Here is a 23,329-nt window from a genome sequence, read left to right on the forward strand (position 1 = left end):
ATTATTTGCTTTCTAAAATTCAATTATGATTACGACATCCCTTTTCATAATCTGAATTATGAGAACTTGGCAAATAGAAATAGAAATATTATAGCAAAAAGACTAGTCTAGTATCATGTCTTTATGTGAGACATCATGAATCGTGTCCCATATGCTTAGGATATAGTATCGATTGCATGTCTTACAATATTCTTCTATTCTAAATTTTTCCAAATGCCTAGAGCATTAAGAGGGTAAAAGTACCAGAACTGGATATGACTAAAATGATTAAGCAATTGTCGAGGACAATCTTAGGTTTACCAAAAATTGGTTGCTTAGGGATAGTTGGAAGTATGGTGTAAATTTTTGGAGTGGACCATTTTGACATATTCTGAAAAAAAAAAAAGGTAACTCTTGTTTAGAAGTGATAGTCAAAATGGAAATATGGAAATGTTCCCATAGGTGGAAGTTATTCATTAAATCTATGTAAGATTAGGAAACTTAATGCAAGAAGAATGTTCAAAGCAATGTACTTTGAATATGAGACTTGATTTCCATGGAGGTGATCTCCATTAGAATACTCTGTAATGTCTGTTGACAAGTCTTTGTGACTTTGTGCATAATCATCATAGAGGATCAGTGCATATAAGTTTAAAATCTAACAGATTTTCGGTAAATGGCAGGAATTTGGAATTCTTGCATTTGCGGTAAGGATTTGGGATTGTGAAATGAGAATCATTGGAATTATGTTTAATCGATTTATTTCACAAAGTAACGATCATAGACAAAATTAGAGTGCATACTTGGTGTATGGCATAACTAATGTTTGGAAAAACATAGTGTGCATACTTGGTGTATAGCATGACTAGTGTTTAGAAAACATAGTGTACATGCTCGGAGCATGGGACAACTATTGTTTTAATTCAAGTATAAAGTTGATAGTTTGAAACAGTATGTAATGAATAATGTGTAATCAATATGGTCATAAATAAAAGGTGTTCTATTTATATTCATAAGTTCTGAGACCATATTGGATTCAATTATTTTTGTGTTTCACTTTGCATGTTTTGACTTCCAGAATAACTAGACCGTTCTTCCTGAATGACTAAATTATTCAAACCATCCACATTTGGTCATATGTTGGAAGTAGATATGAATTAAGACTGTCATGAAGCTGGTTTGTAGATGTCCAAGGTAGTGGACATAGTAAGAGTTCTTGCAACATCCATGAGTGCTCATAAGTTCTGAGTATTGGATTAAACCCATGCTCATTTGACTCACTTCATGGATTTTATCACGAGTGATCATGAGACGATAATATCTTATATTCTTCAAACCTAGAGATATGAGTTGTTGCCTACGAGTTGGTTATACATTTATTGTACGAAAACGCATTGGTAACTCGATGTTATGAAACATGCCTTTGTGTATGATTCAAAAAGTAGTAGAACAAGCATATGAGTCAAAGTTTATCCAACCCTTTTACCCTTGGAGGGATAAAAGTGATATCTATGGGCCCCTCGATGATTTAGTGATGACGCCCCGAAGTGCTTGGCCAAGCCTGGACTGATGTGATTTGTTCAATTAGTTGGTCGTCATAAATTGGAAATCGGGAAACAACAAATAGATAGAGAGAATGATTATAATCCATGTCTCAGTCCATATGATATCTAGAATGGAGGAATATATGATCCCTCATCTAATGGATGTGTCATTGATTTGTTCAGAGTTCGACAGCAGCTTTTAAGAGCTACGATTGATAGTCGAGTTTTGAAGTCATACGCAATAATAGTTTTAGACTTATCCAAGTGGGAGACTATTGGATTAGTGTCTAAGTACATAAATATAACTGGTATGTACTTGACCCGATTAGCATGGTCCATTTGGGTTGCATGGCATTCGAACAATTTGGATAGACTTTTGTGAGAAAAGGATAATTATGATTTGTTAATATATTATAAGTTCTAATATATTAATATGAAATCATATTATTTAATTAGTATTGATCAAGAATTAATTTGGAATTAATTTTGTGATCAAAAGGAGACTAATTAAATATATGAGGATTGATTGTGTAAATCATTTATTCTTATATATGTGGGCTTATGATCCATAGTTCTTCATGTTGGGCTAAACCCATGGAGTAACCCATGGATACTCCATGGAGGTTTTAACCCATGGATCATGAAGAATATGGAAAGACATGAGTTACATGGTGTAACCTTAATAGCCACCATATATAAGGACCCTATGGCTTAAGAAATTGGGACTAGTGTCTGTACTCATGAGCGCTAGCCGATTTGAGCATAGGAACCTTTTCTCTAGAGTTATGCCAAGATGTTGGTGATGTTGTGTGAACCATTTGAGGTGTCACACTTGAGGCACTAGGCTCTTAAGCTCCATGGAATCAAGCTACAACAAAGAGGTATGTAGTTCTACTAGAATTTATATTATATGTACTTCTTATTATGCTAGTTAGAACAATACCTTGGAAAATTGATATTTGCATGTATAATAGAGAAAACATAGATCCAAGGTATTTAGGGTTGCATGTACACCTTAAGAGTGTTAGAATGCTCAAAACCCTTCACAGATTTCTGAAGCTCATACACCTTTCAGATTAAATTGCAGAAATGTGTGTTTAAACCTTTCAGAACTTAAAACAATAAGTCCCGAATGGTTATACTAATTGCCAATTTCTCACCATTCGAACTATGAAAATGGATGTCGTAATCATACTCGAATTTGAGAATGCAATTGTCGCAAATGCTAACTCTAATCCTCTAAAATCTACTAAGTGAAAGCGTTTCCTCACAATCATTTTTTTGAATTGGAGAGAGACCTTTTGCCACTTAGATTTTATGTTGTATGTGTTCCTATCCATATAAACTTGTCATTTCCAACCACTATCATAAGACAAGGTTTATGAGAAATCCAAATTCATATGGACTGAACTTGTTTAATCTTAATTTCTTGCCATCTGGTAGCACAAGAGGTCCTACCATTGCTTCCAAGTTATTTAGTAGCTCACTCCCACATATTAATATAATTTCCATTGATTAAGGTGATTTGCCTGATGCAAACAATTGAGAACTCATAGAACTCACACGCATAGTCAAACCAACTGGAATAGGCATAGAAACGAAACAAGAATATGTCAACACGATAGGTTATAAACCTCAAGTCGTGTGCTAGTGATAAACAATAGGTTTATTCTTGATTAGTTCTTGAACCTTTCAGGATCATTAACATTCCTACTGACCTCTTGACATATAAGATTCTCTGTCAAGAACCATTGCTTGACAACTATATATTCAATAGTTAGTGTGAGACCTTATCAAGACAACACTTAATGTAACTGGTCTTAGTTGATCTTTATTTTATCCAAAACATCACAACTACCAATTTCAAATGTGAAAGAATAAGAAAATTTTCTACTCCACATTTCATGAGAAATTACAAACCTAATTAAGATATGTCACTCAATGTACAATCTTGGAGTATGACTCTAAGACTTGATTCTGGAATGAAGTATGATTCACCTATTTGATTTAACCATTTCAACAATACTCGATTCCTCTTTTTAGTCATACAAGTGCACTAAGTTGTCCTTAGAGGATCAATTGTGACATGGTTTCATAATCAATAGGATGATCATAAAACATGATACTAAGGTACTCTCCTTTCCTTTCAGATTCAAGAAACCTTTTATCTTTCTGCCTAATTTGATTCTTCTTAGTCGTTCTGCTATACATTGAATCCTTTTCAAAGTATCAGAATTATACTTAATCTTGTAAGCACAATCATATTTACTGAACCATTAGTAAATCATGGCGAATTGCCTTTATCATTCTTTGTGATGGATCTGACCAATGCACATCAATGTGTACTAGATCCTTTGGTCTTTCACTTGACTTACATACTTATGTGACCAAGGAATTAGTCCCAATTTTCCCAAGTACCAAGATTTTCATACATCGCATGATTCAAATCATATGATTCTAAGTTTCTTTCCAATTGAAACTTGGGCGATGAGAATCTTTCCTTACTTAGAAAATTATGACACTACCACAATTGATGTAATTACGAATCAAACATCTTTCAACATTGATACTAATGGAAACATATAAACAACATTTTTCACAAATGCCATTGCAAGGAAACTTAAAATAAGATAAAAAAGAAAGTTTCTTTATTTATAAAAAGTGCAGAAAACTTGTCCTTACAATGCAAATATAATTGAAAACTATGTTGCTAAATATATTCCTAAGAAATTTATCATAACTCCTAAGCAACAGCTCAACCATTAGATCATCGAACCATGCGATCGAAATCCATCTGTTCACGATCAGAATCAGTTCACTCTTCTTTTCAAGCTTCCTTTATTTTCTTCGATCCTACAAAACATCAAAATTAAATCTTATCACATCATGTATTAAGAATATATATGTAACACTCGTCAATATAGGTCAATAACAATCACATGTGATTATACCAATCATGTAATATGATTTTGTTAAACTAGTAATGTGATAAACTTACTATGTAGTTCATGATAAATTCTAATACAAATATGAACTTTCATACATTATTTATAGTATAAATCAAAGTATATGTCCATACGATTCCAAAAATATAATAAACGGCTAAATCTGACATCACATGAAGAAGTTATGATAAACTCTAACACTATAAAATCTGTATAACAAGAGGAATTTAAAATAGGCTTAGAATTAGCTATAGGAATCCAAAACAAAGTTGTAGTACTTGGAATTACCTACGTGTGGATATAAAGATTGTAAAAAATGAAGTTCGTATGCGAAAGTTATGACCTTCTGAAGTTATAGTTGTCTGAGAGGATGACACGTGTCAGAAACCCTAATTTGACTAGAGTCACGACGTGACCATAAAAAATCACGACGTAAGGAGTCAAAATGCCACATTTTGAAGTTACAAGTCTATGGAATGATAACCCAAAAGCTCACGACGTGAGCAAGGATTTGTCACGACGTGAGGATGCTGCAGGACACTAATCGAGCCTGGAAAACACCTAGGAAGGATATGGGATGACTCTTGCCATAGCTCACGACATGAGCCTATCATTCTTACGTCATGAGGGCCAAAAATCAGCCTATAAATAGAGGCTTCGACCCTTTCATTCCTTACACTGTTTCTCTTCTTTCTCTCTCGTTTCCGAAGGCTGTTTCCCTTCCTAAGCCTAACAACGACGAGCCTCTGACCGTTTAGATTCTATAGATCATGCTACTAGGGTGGGTTTCACAACCCCACTTTTAAATGTTTTCGGGGGAAAACACATGCTAAATATTGTATTTAAGTTGATATTATGTCTATATGATAGCATGTTCGTATCAACATAGATAGTTATATTAACCGGGATATAGTTGTTTTGAATCTGATATTTTGAAAACATACAACTATCGTAAACTTGTTAGCATAATATTATACTAATGTAGACCCTGAGTTATACTTGGGAGTTCTATATATATATATATATATATATATATATATATATATATATATATATATATATGTTATGTGCGATATGGTTCCAGAGTTATACTTGGAAGTTCTATATGTTAATTGATAAGTATGTTGTTATTGTTGGTTTTATGTTAAGATAAAACCTGGTATGTTATATGTTGTTATTGTTAGTTTTATGTCAAGAAAAAACTTGGTATGTTATATATTGTTGTTTTTATGTTAATATAAAACCGGGTTTTACCTCAAGTTATAGCTGTTGTACTGCCTAAAGTATTATAAACTTAAGAGTAATGTTTAAAAGCATAGTCTAGTAACTTAGGGTTTTAGACACGAATATGCTTTGTTGTTAGAGTTATAGGAAGCCGACAAAGTCTACATGAGCTACCTCATTCATCAACTAAGATTGGGAATCTTAGTGGAAATCCTCTGACCTGTAACCGTTAATCCTGTGTGAGTAAGGAAGTTGTGTATCTATGTGGGTTAACGCCCCATCCGTGGTTGTTGGCGACAACCCAATCGGTTTTACGGTGGAGTATAGATCTATGCAAGTTGATGACCCCACCCGTGGTTGCTAGCTACAACCCAACGGTCTGCGGGTGACAAACTGTCCTATTGATTGTTATGGACCCGGTGGCGATGAAGCGTACGGGGGAAGTATTTACCTTTGTGGAATCCTTTATGGCACCAATGGCGGTTTTATTGTCGCACCAATGGAGGAACCGTTAATGGGATATCTTTTAGTCAGAGGTTTGTATGTCTATCAGTGGTTACGGACTCATGGTAGCACAACTTTAGAAGCATTATACTTTGTCGATATACAAGTATGAATGTTAAGTATAAGTTTCCCAAAGACTTATACTCTAAGTACAATGAACTTGTAGGTATACTACTTGCTCATTAAGTAGACAATTATACCTAGCACACTTACTCGTATAGAATTGAAATAGATTTATACGTAGCGGTTTTACTCGTATAGAATTGAAATAGATTTATACGTACTGGTTTAACTCGTTTAGAATTGAAATAATATTTATACGTAGGAACCTTAGTTTGTATGGGATTACAATCATTTATTGATAATATGTGAAACTTATAGGTATATCACTTATTTAATAAGTAAACCATTATACCTAATATATATTAAATGTTGGAGAGTCCAAATGATACTTTCAAAACTATACTTTTGAACTTGAGAAAAAATGTTATTGTATATGGAGTCAAAACCTGTGAACTCACCAACTTTATGTTGACGTATTTTAAAATGCATGTGTTTTCAGGAAGTTTCTAATTATGATACAAGAAATGACGTTACACTGCCCGTTGTTTCCACTAACGGTCGGGGTGTGACAGTATAAATAGGAACTTAATAGAGTTAGATAATAGATTTACCCGAATTAGAGTCATGCACTTTGACTTTACCATCCTTGCGATCCTTCAGGTAGATATGGGAGCTTCGCAACCAATTCCCCTTCTCTTGGAAATAGAAACAAACATACTCTTTTGGAATGGTACGTGGGACTATCTCATATTCATCCTTTCTCTTTACCAACCAGTCAATATCCATGGCAGTTTGGGAAGTAGATCTGCCAATCAAATTTGCTTTACCAGTGCGCCAAATCATTGTTGATTCAGCAGCAACAAGCAAATAAGTTAGATCAATAAGGGTCATGTCGTGATCCGTCATATAGTAGCCCTTAATTAATCCGCTATATGACTCAGGAAGTCATTGCCAGCTTCCTGGAGATATCGACACCCAACATTCACAATCTGTCAACATGCAACTTCATCTCCAAGACGTGAACACATACAGACTTTCCATCTTTGTGTTTGCTTGCCAATAAGGCTTGAGTGACCTTGAAATTTTCAAGTCTTTGAACACGTGGGTCAGGGAGAACTATTGGAGGAGGTGGAAGGAGTGAAATATGATTCCCATTTCCACGATCCAAACGTGGAACATCATCTTCATGGGAAAAACTTTTTCCAAAAGATTTGGGAAGACCATAGTTGTCAGAATTAGACATCTACAAGGGGCGAAAGTGAAGTGATTTGATTTAATCCTTAATAACACCCAAATGAAATATTAAGGCTAGGACCCAACATAATAAATTACATTTTGGAAGAGGGATGTCATAATCCAATTGCAAACTATTTGTTGGTAGGTAAATGACGATTTACCAATTTCCACCATGAAAAACGAAAATGAACATTATGTTTTAAATGAATTGAAATTCCTAGATTCTTTGAGATTCATTGAGCTTTTCAATGGCATGTTTAATCTCGATTATGCCCTTCAAGTTTGTGACTGGGATACCAAGGGTCACAAACAAGGTGTGAATAACCACGCAAATTAGCTTGGTACTCTCGAAGACATCTATCACCTAATCAATGTGCCGGTTAACCACACACGCTCCATTGATCTATGATAATCTACGAGCTACCCATTGTCATCCTTCATTAGTCCCATATTAGTGTGCTGGTTAACCACACACGTTCCACTAACGAACAAGTTGCAATGTGTAGTTTCATGGATTAGCACTAAATTCACATTTTTCCTAAAGTAACTAAGATTGGGAATTTGTAAGACATTTAGTTACTTAGTATTTTCATTATACTTTAATGAGAATGTCCTATCCTACCCATTCGGCTAATGACCCTCCACTAGTCAAGTGTGCGGTGCGTAAGAAATGAATACCCAATGGTAATCATTTTACAGGCGCCTTCCTTTCACACCTCTTATAGACCATCGTCGTGAATGAGTCCTACTAACGGTAAGACTGAATTTTAACTTATACATATATAATATATTAGACTTTTAATTTAATAAAGTATAAGGGTGTATTTTATACATTTAAAATACTAGGTGATTTAATTTATTAATAAAATAGACTTTGAATTTAATTAAGTTTAAACCATATTATAATGGATTTATTAATTCTCTCTTTTAATTAAACATTTAATTAATTTAATAAACTCCATGAAACACCCAAAGTTTTGAAGACCAAGAAAGGAAAGAAAACCCCAAGTTTAGGGGTCGACTCGGCGAGTCCAAGGAGGGACTCGGCGAGTCCGAGCGGGATCCGGGTCGGGGAGTAAGTGACCGACACAGCGAGTTGGCCAAGGAGACTCGGCGAGTCTGGTCTGTGCGAGGAAAACCCTAATTCTGGGAGTTGTATCCTATTTAAAGGGAGTTATGTCCCTCTCTCAGCCTCCATATCATCCTAGAGAACCTGTAAACCCTAGATTTTGTAGGAGCCTCCATCTATTGAGAGAAATAGCTTTGGAAGAAGGAAATTTTGGAAGGAAATTGAAGATCAAGAAGGTTGCTTCAAAGGAGAGGTGTAGATCCGAGATATGCTTCTGTTTGTGTTCTTCTTGGAGGTATTAAGCTGCCATTTTTCCCTTCTTTGCATCTAGATCTATTTTGTTATGAGATTTGGGGAATTTATGCCATGCTTAAGAACTATTTCGAGTTAGAAGCCTATATCTGAAGTTGCTACTTCAGATCTGAGTGTATATTGGCCTAGAAAGTCATAAAGCATCTGTTATTGGGTTGATAGTGAAGCCTCTTTCTCTTAAACCCTAGTTTGGATTGTTTTAAGCCTAGATCTCTTGATCTACACGTAAAGTTTGCCACTTTACGTGGGGGATAGGCCTTAGAAGTATGGATCTTTGAGTTGGAAGCCCTGTTTGGCTCGAAAAGCCACTGCATGGATTAAGGACTGAATGGACTCGGCGAGTCCTTTGAGTGGACTCGGCGAGTAGTATGAAGATGGAGATAAACTCGACGAGTTGGATGAACAACTCGGCGAGTCTGTTGAAGATTGCCTTGGACTCGACGAGTCTGTTCATGGACTCGGCGAGTTAAGTCGCGAAACCCCAACCCTTCGAGTCAAGGCTCAGATTAGTGAGTTGTGTGGAGACTCAGCGAGTTGGACAGGTCAGGACTCAGGAATAGTTGACTCGGTGAGTCATGGACTGACTCGACGAGTCGAGTCGCGAATAGAAAGACCCTGAGCATATGAACTCGGCGAGTCATTAGGTGGACTCGGCGAGTACGGTTGACCTGGAAGGTTGACTTTGACCAGAGTTGACTTAGTTGACCTTTGGAGGTCAGTTGGACTAAGTGTTATATTGATATTGGTAGCTCGAGGAGCTAGTGGAGCAGCAGTTCGAAGTCAGAGGTCAGGTAGCAGCCAAAGGGATTAGTAGCAGCAGTTCAGTAGTATCAGGTGAGTAGTTTCCGGACTTCGGTCCGCTGCAGTAGTTAGTATGTTTGATGCCTTCATGGCTCAGACAGGATTTATGTGTTATGTGTTATGTGTTATGTGTTCCGGGCTACGGCCCGATGCAGTATGCAGTATATGTGTTCATGCTAGTTGATATGTTATGCTATGCTATATTCAGTCAGTTTCCGGACTTCGGTCCGATGCAGGGGACAAGGTCCCAATCAGCTTCCAGACTTAGGTCCGATGCAGGGGGCAAGGCCCCAGTTAGTCCGGACTTTGGTCCGATGCAGGGGACAAGGTCCCAGTCAGTTTCTGGACTTCGGTCCGATGCAGGGGGCAAGGCCCCAGTCAGTCCGGACCACGGTCCGATGCAGTGGGCAAGGCCCAGTATGTGCTTTATAGGTTATTGCATGGTATGTGGTAAATTGGGGGAGCTCACTAAGCTTCGTGCTTACGGTTTTCAGTTTTGGTTTCAGGTACTCAGTTTTCAAAAGAGGAGCTCGGGAAAGATTGCAGTGCACACATGATAGTCAGTTAGCCTGTGAATGTTTGACTCTGATAATGATATTATGTTTTGAATTAATACTCGAGAATTTATGTTATGACTTATGATACAGTTTTTATAAATATGATTTTAGTAATGTTTTTTAAAGAAATTTTTAGTCATGATTTTTGGGTCGTTACAAGTTGGTATCAGAGCCTTGGTTTGAGGGATTCGGACATACCCTCGGGCGTGTCTGAACTCAAACTAAGGGATTGGTATAAAGGTTTTCAAAAGGAAAAGACAGTTTTGTAAAAAGAATTTTGAGAAAGAAAACAGTTTTAGTAAAGCAAAAGAATTCAGAAAGAAAGAAGTTTTGGTAAGAGAAAAGGATGTGGTGCATGCAATCAGCCGAGCTCAAGTAAGTATTCCCAAATTACCCATACAAGTTACGTTATGATTTTCAGTTTCAGTAGAACAGCATGCTAGAATAAGACTAAGGATCTAGGATGATGCCTTATGTTCCTGCTTTATGTGTTTCGGCTTGATAAGAATTTCATGCTAGTAATGAGTAGACAGTAGTAGGATAGCCTGTGTAGGTTATGCCTGATAGTATGAGCTTAGCATTGTATGCTAGTACAGTTTCTTGTTATGAGAATAGTTTTGTCTGAGTATGTTTCCTTTATCCGAATGCTGCTTGCTTTGTGCTTTGTGGGACTCTGAGTGATGGGAGTTATCCATTAGGTGAATACGTCACATCACATGTGATCAGGGTTGAATAATCTCAGAGTGTTGGATTTGGCCCTATTGCGCAGCTCTTGTCTGAGTCCAACCATTGTAGGGACGAGACTTTTACTCGAAGGATTATCCGAGCCTCATTGCATGTGATGGTATTCAGGTGGTGGCTAATTGGCATCACAAGAAGGCCTTCAACAGCTGAGGACTGTTTGGGTAGAGTCAGAGGTTCCCTAGGGCAAGCCTAGGATGAGAGTAGCAGAGATCAGTAGTAGAGAAAAGGGGACTTGGTGGAGTTGAGGTAACTCTTGAGGAAAGTACGGATAGATGTGGAAGGTAGTATGGGCCCGTACTACTGAAAGCAGAGGATCCGTACTCGATTCAAGAGGGGCCAAGGCAAAACCAGGGAACTAGTAGAGTGTGTGAGAGATCCCTCAGCAATAGTGTGTAAATTGATCCGAAATTGTTATATTTTCAGCATGGTGACGTTGCGCGAAATATCGGTTGGTCGTTCAGGTGCCGGGGAGGGATCGGGCTCAGGCTCTAGAGTCGGGAAGCTTGATGATCAGATGAGGAACTTCATTTCCGCAGAGATCACGCGCAACATTGTTGATCAGACTCCAGTGATTTTCGGTTCAGTTAGAAAGGCCATTATGGAGGTCATGGACAGTCATCTTAAGGCCTTTAAGGCCGGGATAGTTTCAAGACAGAATGGGGCTCGTCTAGGCCCCGATTCTTGTGGAATTCAGGGATCCATCGGGAAAGGAGATCCCATCTCTAGTTTTTGTCATCAGTGGATAGGAGTGAGTGGGGCACCCTGTCTCCAAGAGAGACCTTTGCATGATTGGATAGTAGAGGAGGTTACGCGAGCCCTTCGCGAGGATCTGCCCGACTAGGTCGTAAGGATCACTGATAGGTTGATTGCGAAGCTCCAGGATCAGACAGCTGTTGTTCAGTCGACGGGCGGTGTCGACGAGGTAACGCAGGAGCGAGAGACGGGCAGGGAGTCGAAAGGGAAGAGGAAAACGGATGAGACTCAGGTAGCCACAGGTTCGGGTAAGAGGCCCAAGGGGTCGGATTTGAGAACGAGGGACCATCAGAGTCGCAGTCGATGCGGGAAGTGCGGTAGGACGCACCTGGGTGCGTGCAGGCGTAGAAGTGGTGGCGATGCCGAATGTTTCAAGTGCAGCCAGATTGGCCATTTTAGCAGGGATTGTATTATTACCATCGCCCAGGGACTTGATCCGATATGTTTCCATTGCAGTCAGAGGGGCCACAAGAAGGCCCACTGTCCGAGTTTGTATTCAGCAGGGCAGGCGCCAGCTCCTGCCCTTGGGACTTCAAGTACCGCCAGTGGTTGCCGAGGCCGGGCAAGGGCGCCCACGGCTCGAAGCCGAGTTTTTCCGGATGATTTCAGCAAGGATTCGAGCAGCCCTGAGTGATGGAGGTATGTATCTTTTACCTCCCTGTCAATCATTATTCATAGTATTATTGTTATGTTGTTGCATTGATATTAGTAAGTATATGTGTGAAGAGGCCTTTAGATCAATCGAAATATCAAACAATGACTACAAATAAGAACAAGAGAAATTCACGAAGAAAAACTTTCACTAAGAAAGATAATCTCACAAAGAGATTATCGTGTGCACAAAGCGACGATTAGGGTTTGTGAAAGGCATAACCATTCACAAACCTGTACAAGATAATATATACTGCTATTCTAGACAATCCCTATAATTCAGGGATACGCTACCTAATTAATCGGGATAACTAAGGAAACAGAATAAATACAAGATTTGTTACAATGCACTGAAATACAAACTGAGCAGTTACACGCTGGCGCTGATGCTGAGACATGTGCTCACGCTGAGTCTATTTTAAACATTATCATATTTCAAGGTTTGACCTTACAATCTCCCCCAATATGATGATGTTCAAAACAAACTAAATTAAGACACCTCTGGAAAGAAATTCTTCATACTCAGCTTCAGCTTCAATTTTGACTGGCCAGTAAGGACTGTCCAGCAACTCCTGTCTTCTATTCAGCAGCTCCATGGCAATAAGAATGTGAAATTCTCCCGACAAATCTTGATGACTCATACACATTTGCCTTAAGCCAACAAGGTGAGTGGTTGGAGCTTTTGGGATCTCAGTTGTTCGTTGAAAGCACATCCTCCTGTTTTTATCGAGATAAAACATCCCGTGTTCAGGAGCTGAGATGAATTGATGCTGAACCGGATCAACACCTAGAGGAAGTGAATTGTTAATAACACCAGTACCAAAGTCTAGAACCAATACATCTTCACCATCAACATGAAACTTGGTTCTTCGAGATCTAGGAACTGACAACCTTTGGCCTTGATGCTGAGGTCGTTCTTTAGGAACAAGATCCAAACGCTGAACCTTTTTGATCAGCAGATGAAGAGCACAAGTCAGTTCGGAAGAGTGAGTTGAGGTTTGCTTGGATGCTAGATCGAGCAGTTCCATCCATTCCGAATACCCATATCTGATCAGCTCATCCCTCTTGACAACTTCAGTATAAGAATGCTGAGAACCTTGACGAGTGATCAGCAACGTAAGGATTTTCTCTTTTCGAGGTTTAGAAGCTTTGACTTTGATGATCTTGTCTCCATACATTCGCCGATTAAAAACATCTTCAAATCTCTTTCGATCAATCCGGTCAAGAACGCTGTCAGTCTTAGGCTTGTTAGAGCTAGGAGGAGGTTGAGAAGACTGAGCCTTGGACTGAAATTACAGGAACTTTTGCATCTGAGCTTCAAAAGATCCCTTGGCCTGAAGTTTGTGCTGAATAAGAGATTCATCAGCTTGAGAAATGTTCTTTAGAAGCTGAGCTCGATTGGCTTCATCAAGAATTTGCTTGACTTGATCAGGGGACATGTTCCATTCAGTGGCAAGGTTTGAAATACTGACAATGGACTTGGGTTTCTTCACAGTTGAAGAAGTATCAGTTTGAGAATGATCCAAGTCAGTATCTGCTACCTTCCGCTTTCGAGACAGCGGATGAGATTCTTCACTAGCAACGTCCGAATCCTCTCCTTGGACCGGAATGATGGGATTAGCAATAAGATCGGCTAATATCGGATGAGATTCTTCAAGGTCATCTGAGCTTTCTTGTTGAACTGGAATGAGAGGATCAATGAAGTTCATGTCAAGAATTTGACATTCATCATCAGGTTCATCATGCTCTTCATCATGCTCACTGTCTTCAAACAATTTTTCAGTAGCTGCTGGACTATTATGCCCCGCAGAATCAGATTCACAAACGGGGCTGGGAGATTCATGCTGAATGAAAGTGTTGTCAGCCAGTTCTGTCTCTTTCTCATTTGGTTCACCATCAGCATGAGCATTTGGTTCACCATCAGCATGAGCATTTGGTTCACCACCAGCATGATCATCAGCATCAGCATCATCATCAGTATTTCCCCCTTTTTGAGCATCATCAGATTTAGGACTAGCGGGAGGAGTAAGTAAGAGAACCTCCTTGATTTGTTGAACATCAGCCTCAATTCGAAGCAGACGCTGACTCATGTCCCGAGTCAGTGACATCAGTTCAGAAAATGCTGAAGCGGGAATTTGAACCAGTGAGGTACCTGGGGCAACTGGAGAGCTAGGAGGCATCCTTGGAGAGAAGTGGTGAGCTGTTGGTGACGGATACTCCCCCTGAGACTGATGTTCCCCCTGTGAGGGATGCTCCCCTGAGATGGTTGCTCCCCCAGAGGCATGGAATCCTGTGGTGCTGAGGAGGCTTTGCCAGAGTCCGAGATGATGTGATGAGACATTTGAGGGGAGAAATGACCGCCATCATGATGTTTCACCTCTTGATCAGCATGATCCATATGATTACCATCAGCACCTCCTTCATCAGTGTCAGCGGTGAGAGAAGGCACAGTGTATGGATTGGCAATCCATTCTCTCATCCTATCGGAGATTCCAATGTCAGTATCCAAAGGATCATCCTGATACATACGAACGGACATTCGAGGGCATTGGATTGGATTCCCAGAATGAGAAAAGTAGTCAGCAGCGAAGAATTTATCGAACACTAGGGCAATCCAGCGTGGAAAGGGAACATGATCAGCACGCACATTTGCACGTAGAAGCTGAACAAGCTGATCAAAGAATAGTGCCCCATAATCTAATCTTTTGTTGAGAAGAAGGGAGCAGACGACTTGTTGCTCGTAGTTGCTCAATTGATCACCACTGCGAGACTTGTGACCCACACACTTGCATAAAGCACCAGTGAAAAACTTCCAGCCTAGGGTCATGCACTGACGCAAAATAACAGCTGATCGAGTGCCAGCCTTTGAATGATCATAGCCCAGTTGATCAAACATGCGTTTACATCTTTCAATAGTAGGAGGTTCAGAAAAGGGTTCGAAAATTGGTAACCTTAACGTAGCACTGAGTAGTTCTGCGGTGATGAAGACAGAGTGTCTGCCATGGCCAATGGTTCCGGTGATGGCATTGTTTTCTTCATTAACTGTTGCAGTATAGTAGAACTCACATACTTGTTCAGGGAAGAACTCGGACGGTACATCACTGATTGCATATCGAAGGCGGCAAGAAGCCAAGAAATTGACGAAATCATCGAGTCCAAGACCTCGATGAACCTCTGGAATGTCAGGGTTGAAGACGACATTGGTTGCCTTAATGTGAATTGGAAGTGGGGGAGAGTTTGGGGCAGGAACGACTCTTCGAGAGGTTGAGGAGTATGTGAACAGAGATGCCGCCATTGGAGAGTATTTGAGAATTCTAGGGTTTTTGAGAGAAGTTCAAGGTTTTGGAAGGAAAAATTAAACCAATGGAGAAAGAGATTTAAATATGGAATGAAAAGGGGGGTTTTAAAAGGTAATGATTATCTTCATTAAAAAGGTGATGATTATCTTCATTAAGGATAACGGCGCATCGTAACAACCTGTCAGAGTAGAAAATAGCCGTTGGATAAAAGAGCCGTTGACTGAAGGTGAAACGTCAATCAGTGTTTGCGGAAGCGCTGAGCTCAGTGTCACAAAAGTTACATGCTGAAAATATTTCTCCGTCAATTCAAGGTACAGCTTGCTTATTCAGGGCTAGCAAGGAGATTGGTGCGTGTGATAGATACTAGTTACATTATCTAACCATCGGCACAGAGTGTTGTGACTTCATCAGTGAGTGGTTTATCTTACTGAATCATTAGACACTGAATAAGAGGAGGGTAAAGAATGGATTGTTGCGTGTGATAAACCTTGGTGTTTTGGTCTAACCATCGGCAAAGATTTTTAGACTCTCATCAGCGTGTGTTTTGGCACACTGAATCACAGAATCAGTGTAAGATTGGTAAGAAGGGGTAGTTGCGTGTGATAGATCTTGGTGTTTTGATCTAACAATCGGCAAAGATTTTTAGACTCTCATCAGCGTGTGTTTTGGCACACTGAATCACAGAATCAGTGTAAGATTGGTAAGAAGGGGTAGTTGCGTGTGATAGATCTTGGTGTTTTGATCTAACCATCGGCAAAGAGTTTCAAGTTGTTATCAGTGTATGGTTTAATACAGTGAATCATTCAACTTTTATTTAGAAGACTTGAAGAAGAGATAAAGATAAGAAATCAAACCAAAGTGCTCAGTAGCAAATATCATCAGTATGTCATCATCAGCATAATGTACATCAGCTTATAAGACAAAATCAAACATTAGCACAATTAAACATCAAAATTAATTACAAGGAAATCATTCCCAGTTCTCCGATAATGTAAGCATTGATTGAGAATCCAGTGCCTTTGTAAAGATATCAGCAAGTTGCTCCGAAGTCTTGACATGTTCAAGAACAACTTTTCCCTTTTCAACATTATCTCTGATGAAGTGATGTCTGATCTCGATATGCTTTGTCTTTGAGTGCTGAACAGGATTTTGTGTGATCTGAATGGCACTGGTGTTGTCACAAGATATGGGAGTCTTTGAGAACTTGAACCCATAGTCGAGAAGCTGATTTTGAATCCATAAGAGCTGAGCACAACATCTCCCAGCGGCAACATACTCAGCTTCTGCAGTTGAGATGGCTACTGATGTTTGTTTCTTGCTAGACCAGCTGATGAGACGATTGCCAAGGAAGTGACATCCACCAGATGTACTCTTTTTTGTCTAAATTGCATCCAGCATAATCTGAGTCAGTGTATCCATAAAGTTCAAATGCTGAGTCGTGAGGATACCACAGAGCAAGGTTTTGAGTTCCCTTCAAGTATCGAAAAATACATTTGACAGCCATGAGGTGAGATTCTTTTGGATTAGCTTGGAATCGGGCACAGAGAATGGTTCCAAACATGATATCAGGACGACTAGTTGTGAGATATAAGAGGGATCCAATCATTCCTCGATACAGAGAGTGATTGACATCAGTTCCAGTTGGATCAGCGTGTATCTTATCAGTCTTAGACACTGGAGTAGAGGCTGGTTTGCAGTCACTGAGAGAATACTTAACAAGCAGGTCAGATATATATTTACTTTGACAAATGGAAATACCTGTCTTTTGTTGCTGAACTTCAAGACCTAAGAAAAAGGTCATCTTCCCCATCATGCTCATCTCGAACCTTTGAGACATGATCTCTGCAAATTCCTTGCTCAGTGTCTCATTTGGAGAGCCAAAAATGATGTCATCATCATAAATTTGAACAAGAACCATGTCTGAGCCTTTGTTTTTGATGAAGAGAGTATTGTCGATTACTCCTCGTCTGTATCCATTTTCAAGCAGATACGATGTCAGCGTCTCATACCAAGCCCTGGGAGCTTGCTTCAGTCCATAAACAGCTTTGTCTAACCGGTACACATTATCAGGATGATCTTTGTCCACAAAGCCTGGGGGCTGATTTAGGAACACTTCTTCTTCTAACACACCATGAAGGAATGCTGTTTTCACATCCATCTGATAGACAATGAAGTTCATGTAGGATGCGTATGCGAGAAACAGTCTGATAGCTTCAATGCGAGCAACTGGGGCAAAAGTTTCCCCGTAGTCGATAGATTCAATCTGAGTAAACCCTTGAGCTACAAGCCTTGCCTTGTTGCGAGTGATGATTCCATCTTTATCAACCTTGTTACGATAGACCCAGCGAGTTCCAGTGATAGTCTTCCCGGATGGTCTTGGGACAAGAGTCCAAACTTTGTGCCTTTCAAACTCATTCAGTTCTTCTTGCATGGCTTTGATCCAATCAGTATCTTGAAGAGCTGTGTGTACTTTATCAGGTAAGATCATTGAAACAAAGTTAACATACATGCAAAAGTTATTAAGTACACTAGATCTGGTTCGGACACCATCATGAATATTCCCTATAATTCGATCAACGGGATGATCTCGATGTTCAATGACTGATGCTGATTCCGGAGAGATAGACACTGACACATTGTCAGTTTCAGGAGAATCTTCAGCTTCAAGGGTTTCATCAGCACTTAATGAATTATCTGCTGATGTGGCAGCAGTATCTTGATTCAAGGAACATGGAACTGGAATGATAGGATCAGAGGAATCAGTCTTATCTTCAGCAGAAGGAGCTTCATCGAATGGACAAGAGAGAAGCTCTTGAAAGATAGAAGGAGAATGAGTGACTTTTTCATCAGTGTATGATTCCTCATCAAACTTCACATGAATGGATTCTTCAACACATTGCCTGTTCACATGAAAAACACGAAAAGCCTTTGAAATAGATGAGTACCCAACAAAAATACCTTTATCAGCTTTAGGTTCAAACTTGGATCTTAGGTCACGCTGATTTAGAATATAACAAATGCATCCAAACACATGAAAAAAGGATACATCTGGTTTTCGATCTTTCAGCATTTCATATGGAGTCTTCTTGTGAATCCTGTGAATTAGAGATCGATTCTGAGTAAAACATGCTGTATTGACAGCTTCAGCCCAAAACAACATAGGAAGACCAGCATGAATCATCAAGGTTCTTCCTGCCTCAATCAGTGTTCTATTCCTTCGTTCAGCAACACCATTTTGCTGAGGAGTACGAGGAGCTGAGAAGTTTTGTCCAATTCCTTTATGATCACAAAATTCTTCAAGAGTTGAGTTTCGGAACTCAGTACCATGATCACTTCTTAGTTGCTTAACTTTAAAACCTGTCAGTGTCTCATTTTTACGAATCAGTGAGATAATTTCCTGTGCAGCATGACTTTTCTTCTTCAAGAAAACTACCCATGTAAATCGAGTGAACTCATCAACGACCACTAGAGTATACTTATTTCCACCTAGTGAACGAACAGGAATAGGTCCAAACAAGTCCATATGGAGTAGATGAAGAGGGACTGATATACTGGAACATGACTTGGGTTTGAAAGAGGACTTGGTTTGTTTTCCTTGTTCACAAGCTGAACACATCTTGTCTTTCACAATGCTGAATTTTGGGAGCCCTCTAACTAGGTCTTGATTGGATATCTTGGATAGATTCTTGAAGTTCAGATGAGAAAACCTTTTGTGCCAAATCCAGCTAAGATTCGTCTGAGACTTTGTAAAGAAACATTGCATCAGTGCCTTGTCACTTGAGAACATGTCAAGAACATATATATCATCTTTTCTACTTGCTGAGAGTACGATGTTCTTGTCAGTGTTTACAACTCTTCCTTCTTTCTTTGTAAAGTGAACTTCATAGTCAGCATCACACAATTGACTGATAGAAATAAGGTTGTGTTTGAGACCCTTAACATATGAAACGTTTTGAAAAACCACGTTATTGCATTTGATGTTTCCATATCCCTTAGTGAACCCCTTTCCATTGTCTCCATAAGTAACTACAGGACCAGTTTTCTTAACATAATCTTCTAGGAGAGACTTTGATCCTGTCATATGCCTTAAGCAACCACTGTCTAAGTACCAAAGATGCTCCTGACCCTACAGTGCTGAGAAACTAGTTAGAACACACTGACCCATTCGAAGATGGGTCATTCACAAAGTTATTTGATAATAAATTATAACACTCCTTAGGAAGACAGTTTAAAGAGTTTGACTTAAGAGTCCAGTTTTCATTCCTAACTTTAATATTTTCAGCTCTTGAGGATGATTTATCAAAAGAACATTCACTGATCTTGTGAGAGGAATCACCACATCTGTAACAAACTCTAGTTCCAAAGTTCTCGGTGAGCAAATTTTTTGATTTAACACATTTTGATATGTAAGATTCACCAATAGAGCTTTGAGTCCTTTTGTTTATCACTGAGTCATGACTGAGATTAGTGTCAGAAGGAATTTGATCAGTGTTAGGAGATGAACTATCAGTATCTGATTTTGACTCATTCACAGATGGATTGCAATCAGGGAAGTGCTTGAGTTGTTCATGAACAGCATGAAACACTCCATTAGAGATAGGAAAAGCAATAATATTCTCAGTTAGAGGGGTTGGTCTAACAAGATGTGCAGGATAAGAAGTAGGATCAATTCCGGTAATTTCAACATTACACTCAGTAATACCATCATAATTAATAGTACAATATTCATCAATTAAACTTTGATTAATAAAAGAGTTACTGAGAAACTTATTTTTGAAATTGTTTTTCATCTCATTCATGGAATAGACCTCAGATTCCTTTTCTTGTGATTTAAAAACTTTTTCAGCTTCTGCAAAATTACCCCCAAGAATTTTCTCACAAGAATGTGGAATTTGAGCTGAAATAATATAATTGGCATTCTTATGAGATTTTGCCCAAGTGTGAAGCACAGTTTGTTCTTTGATCAAAAGATTTTTAACATCGTCAATTTCAGCAGAAAAGGATGAATTTGACAAACTAGTAATTCTAAGTTTTTCCTGAGTGGACTCAATAATGCTATTTTTCATGGATATATCAGTTTCAAGAAGATCAATTTTATTTTGCAAATTTCTTATGGTTTGATTCTTCTTAGAATTAATGACACCCAAATACTCAAACATTTTGATTTTTTCATTCATTGAATAGGAAACAAAGTTTTTAACATGGTACATTGAAGAAGAGTCAATGTTGTGCTTCCTGAAATTTTCAGCATCAGACATATCAGTGTCAAAAGTACTTTTGTCTTTATCAGGAATATCCGGGTCCTCTATTTTGACCATGAGACATTTGACTTCATCATCTGATGACTGTTCATCAGTTTTCCATTTTTCTTCTTCAGCTACAAGCACTTTATGTTCCAAGTTTTCAGCTTTCAACTTTTCAATCAGCTTGTTGTACTTCTGCTTCCAGTATTCATCTGAGCCTTGTTTCTTTTGTTTACAATCCTTTGCAAAATGATCAGTGTTCCCATAGTTAAAGCACTGAGCCTTCTCTTTCTTATCAGCACCATGCCTTTTATCAGCTCCTGACCCTTTTGAGAATTTTCCACCAATCTTCTTTTGAAACTTTGAGAAGTTTTGACCTGATTTTTCAAAGGTCTTCACAATCAAAGCTGCACTGGCTACAACCGTTTCAAGATCATCAGTGTCAGTTTTAGATGAATCAATGTCTGAATCACTTTCAGTGTCTGAATCTGACACCAGCTTTTTGCTGGAGAACAAGGCTACAGAAGATTCACGCTGAGAATCTTTCATCAGTTCCTTTCTTTGAAGCTTGGGTTCTTCATAGTATCGAAGATTTCCATAGAGACTTTGTAAGTCCATAGAGTTGATCTTCTCACTGTTTTTCAGCACATCAACATGATTCTCCCAACCTGCACCTAGAGAATCCAAAAACTTTTGCACTAGAACAGTTCTATGCTTCAACTGATCTAGTCTCCGAAGATCATTAACAAGAGTATTGAATCTGTTAAAAGTTTGAGTCAAGGTTTCACCTTTCTTAGCAAAAAAATGTTCATACCTTCGGTTAAGATCATTTATTTGAGTAGCCTTGACTTCTTTAGTTCCTTCAAAGGATACAGTCAGAGTATCCATCATCTCTTTTGCTGAGATGCAATTTTGAACCAGCCCAAAGATGTTGTATGGCAACGAGTAGCTGATAGCGGCACGAGAACGAACATCTAAACCATGTTTTCTCTTGTCATCTGCCGTCCAGTTTTCTTTGGGAGTTTTCTTTGGGAGTTTTCTTCATAGTGCCATCAGGAACATTATTTTTAAGAGGCTGATACATCGGAACATAAGGACCTTTTTCAACGATGTCCAGCATGTCTTTATCAACAGACTCCAAGGAATATAGAGCCTTTATTTTCCACATAGCAAAGTTAGTTTCATCGAAAGGAGGGATTTTAGCAGAAGGATGATTTGATGAGTTTGATGAAGAAGAAGATGAAGCCATTTGTTTGATAAAAGAAACCTGCTCTGATACCAATTGAAGAGGCCTTTAGATCAATCGAAATATCAAACAATGACTACAAATAAGAACAAGAGAAATTCACAAAGAAAAACTTTCACTAAGAAAGATAATCTCACAAAGAGATTATCGTGTGCACAAAGCGACGATTAGGGTTTGTGAAAGGCGTAACCATTCACAAACCTGTACAAGATAATATATACTGCTATTCTAGACAATCCCTACAATTCAGGGATACGCTACCTAATTAATCAGGATAACTAAGGAAACAGAATATATACAAGATTTGTTACAATGCACAGAAATACAAACTGAGCAGTTACACGCTGGCGCTGATGCTGAGACATGTGCTCACGCTGAGTCTATTTTAAACATTATCATATTTCAAGGTTTGACCTTACAATGTGTTGGGGGTATTATATTACCTGCTTGTGACGGAGTTTTATGCCATCTGCATACCATGGGATTAGAATGGTGAATTAGAGGTCGTTCCCTCTAGATCAGGTTACTTCAGATGCGGTGACTGTAACAGGTATGTGTAAGATTCAGTAGTGCCTTACTACTTGCGGGAGGCGTTAGTCGGGTAATGATCAGTTATATTCTCGGTAGTGATAATCCAGAGTTTTTAGTGGAGTAGCTAGCGGTCAGTAAGGAAGTGGGTTGGGAATGTGCACCCCAAACGCAGGTTCTCAGAATGCAGTCCCTTAAGCAATTATGGTTAAGGATTGAAGGTTGCTCAGTCGGATAGCAAAAAGGGTGCGGATCTGGTAAGAGTTAGTAGGAGCGTTGGCAAGGGTAAACGTCGGCGGTCAGCATATCGCCCTTTTAGTGGAAGGAAGGTTGGAAATCCTTTCAACCAGTGAGCAGTAAGGATCTAGCCGAATCTAAGTGGGGGAGAACCCTCCGAGTATGCAAGGATAAGAGCCACGTAGGCCCAGAATGAGTGCACAGCCTCTGAGAATAAATGATAGTAGCACAGTGATTGATGGATTGAGAAGTTCAGAATTGGGAATGCAAGGACCTTCCCAGCAGTTAGTTCATGTATTCGAGATGGTTAGAAGCTGGTTGGGAATCCAGGATTGGAGGACCACCTATAGGACTCAAGTGAGTCGGAATGAGGATCCTGAGAACGGTTAGCAAG

General features: G+C 39.1%; 1 protein-coding gene across 1 annotated transcript in view; it reads right to left on the reverse strand.

The window, feature by feature from the left end:
• LOC145010419 (uncharacterized) overlaps nt 1-12,125 on the reverse strand; it is a 69,821-nt gene extending 57,696 nt beyond the window's left edge. The window contains exon 1 of the mRNA XM_078968963.1: nt 12,060-12,125. Within this exon, the coding sequence (XP_078825089.1) occupies nt 12,060-12,125 (66 nt within the window). The remainder of the gene's footprint in view (nt 1-12,059) is intronic.
• Between the last annotated feature and the right edge of the window lie 11,204 nt (nt 12,126-23,329).

The sequence above is a fragment of the Lactuca saligna genome, chromosome 1 (assembly GCF_052625555.1).
Source record: "Lactuca saligna cultivar CGN05327 chromosome 1, ASM5262555v1, whole genome shotgun sequence".
NCBI lineage: Eukaryota > Viridiplantae > Streptophyta > Magnoliopsida > Asterales > Asteraceae > Lactuca > Lactuca saligna.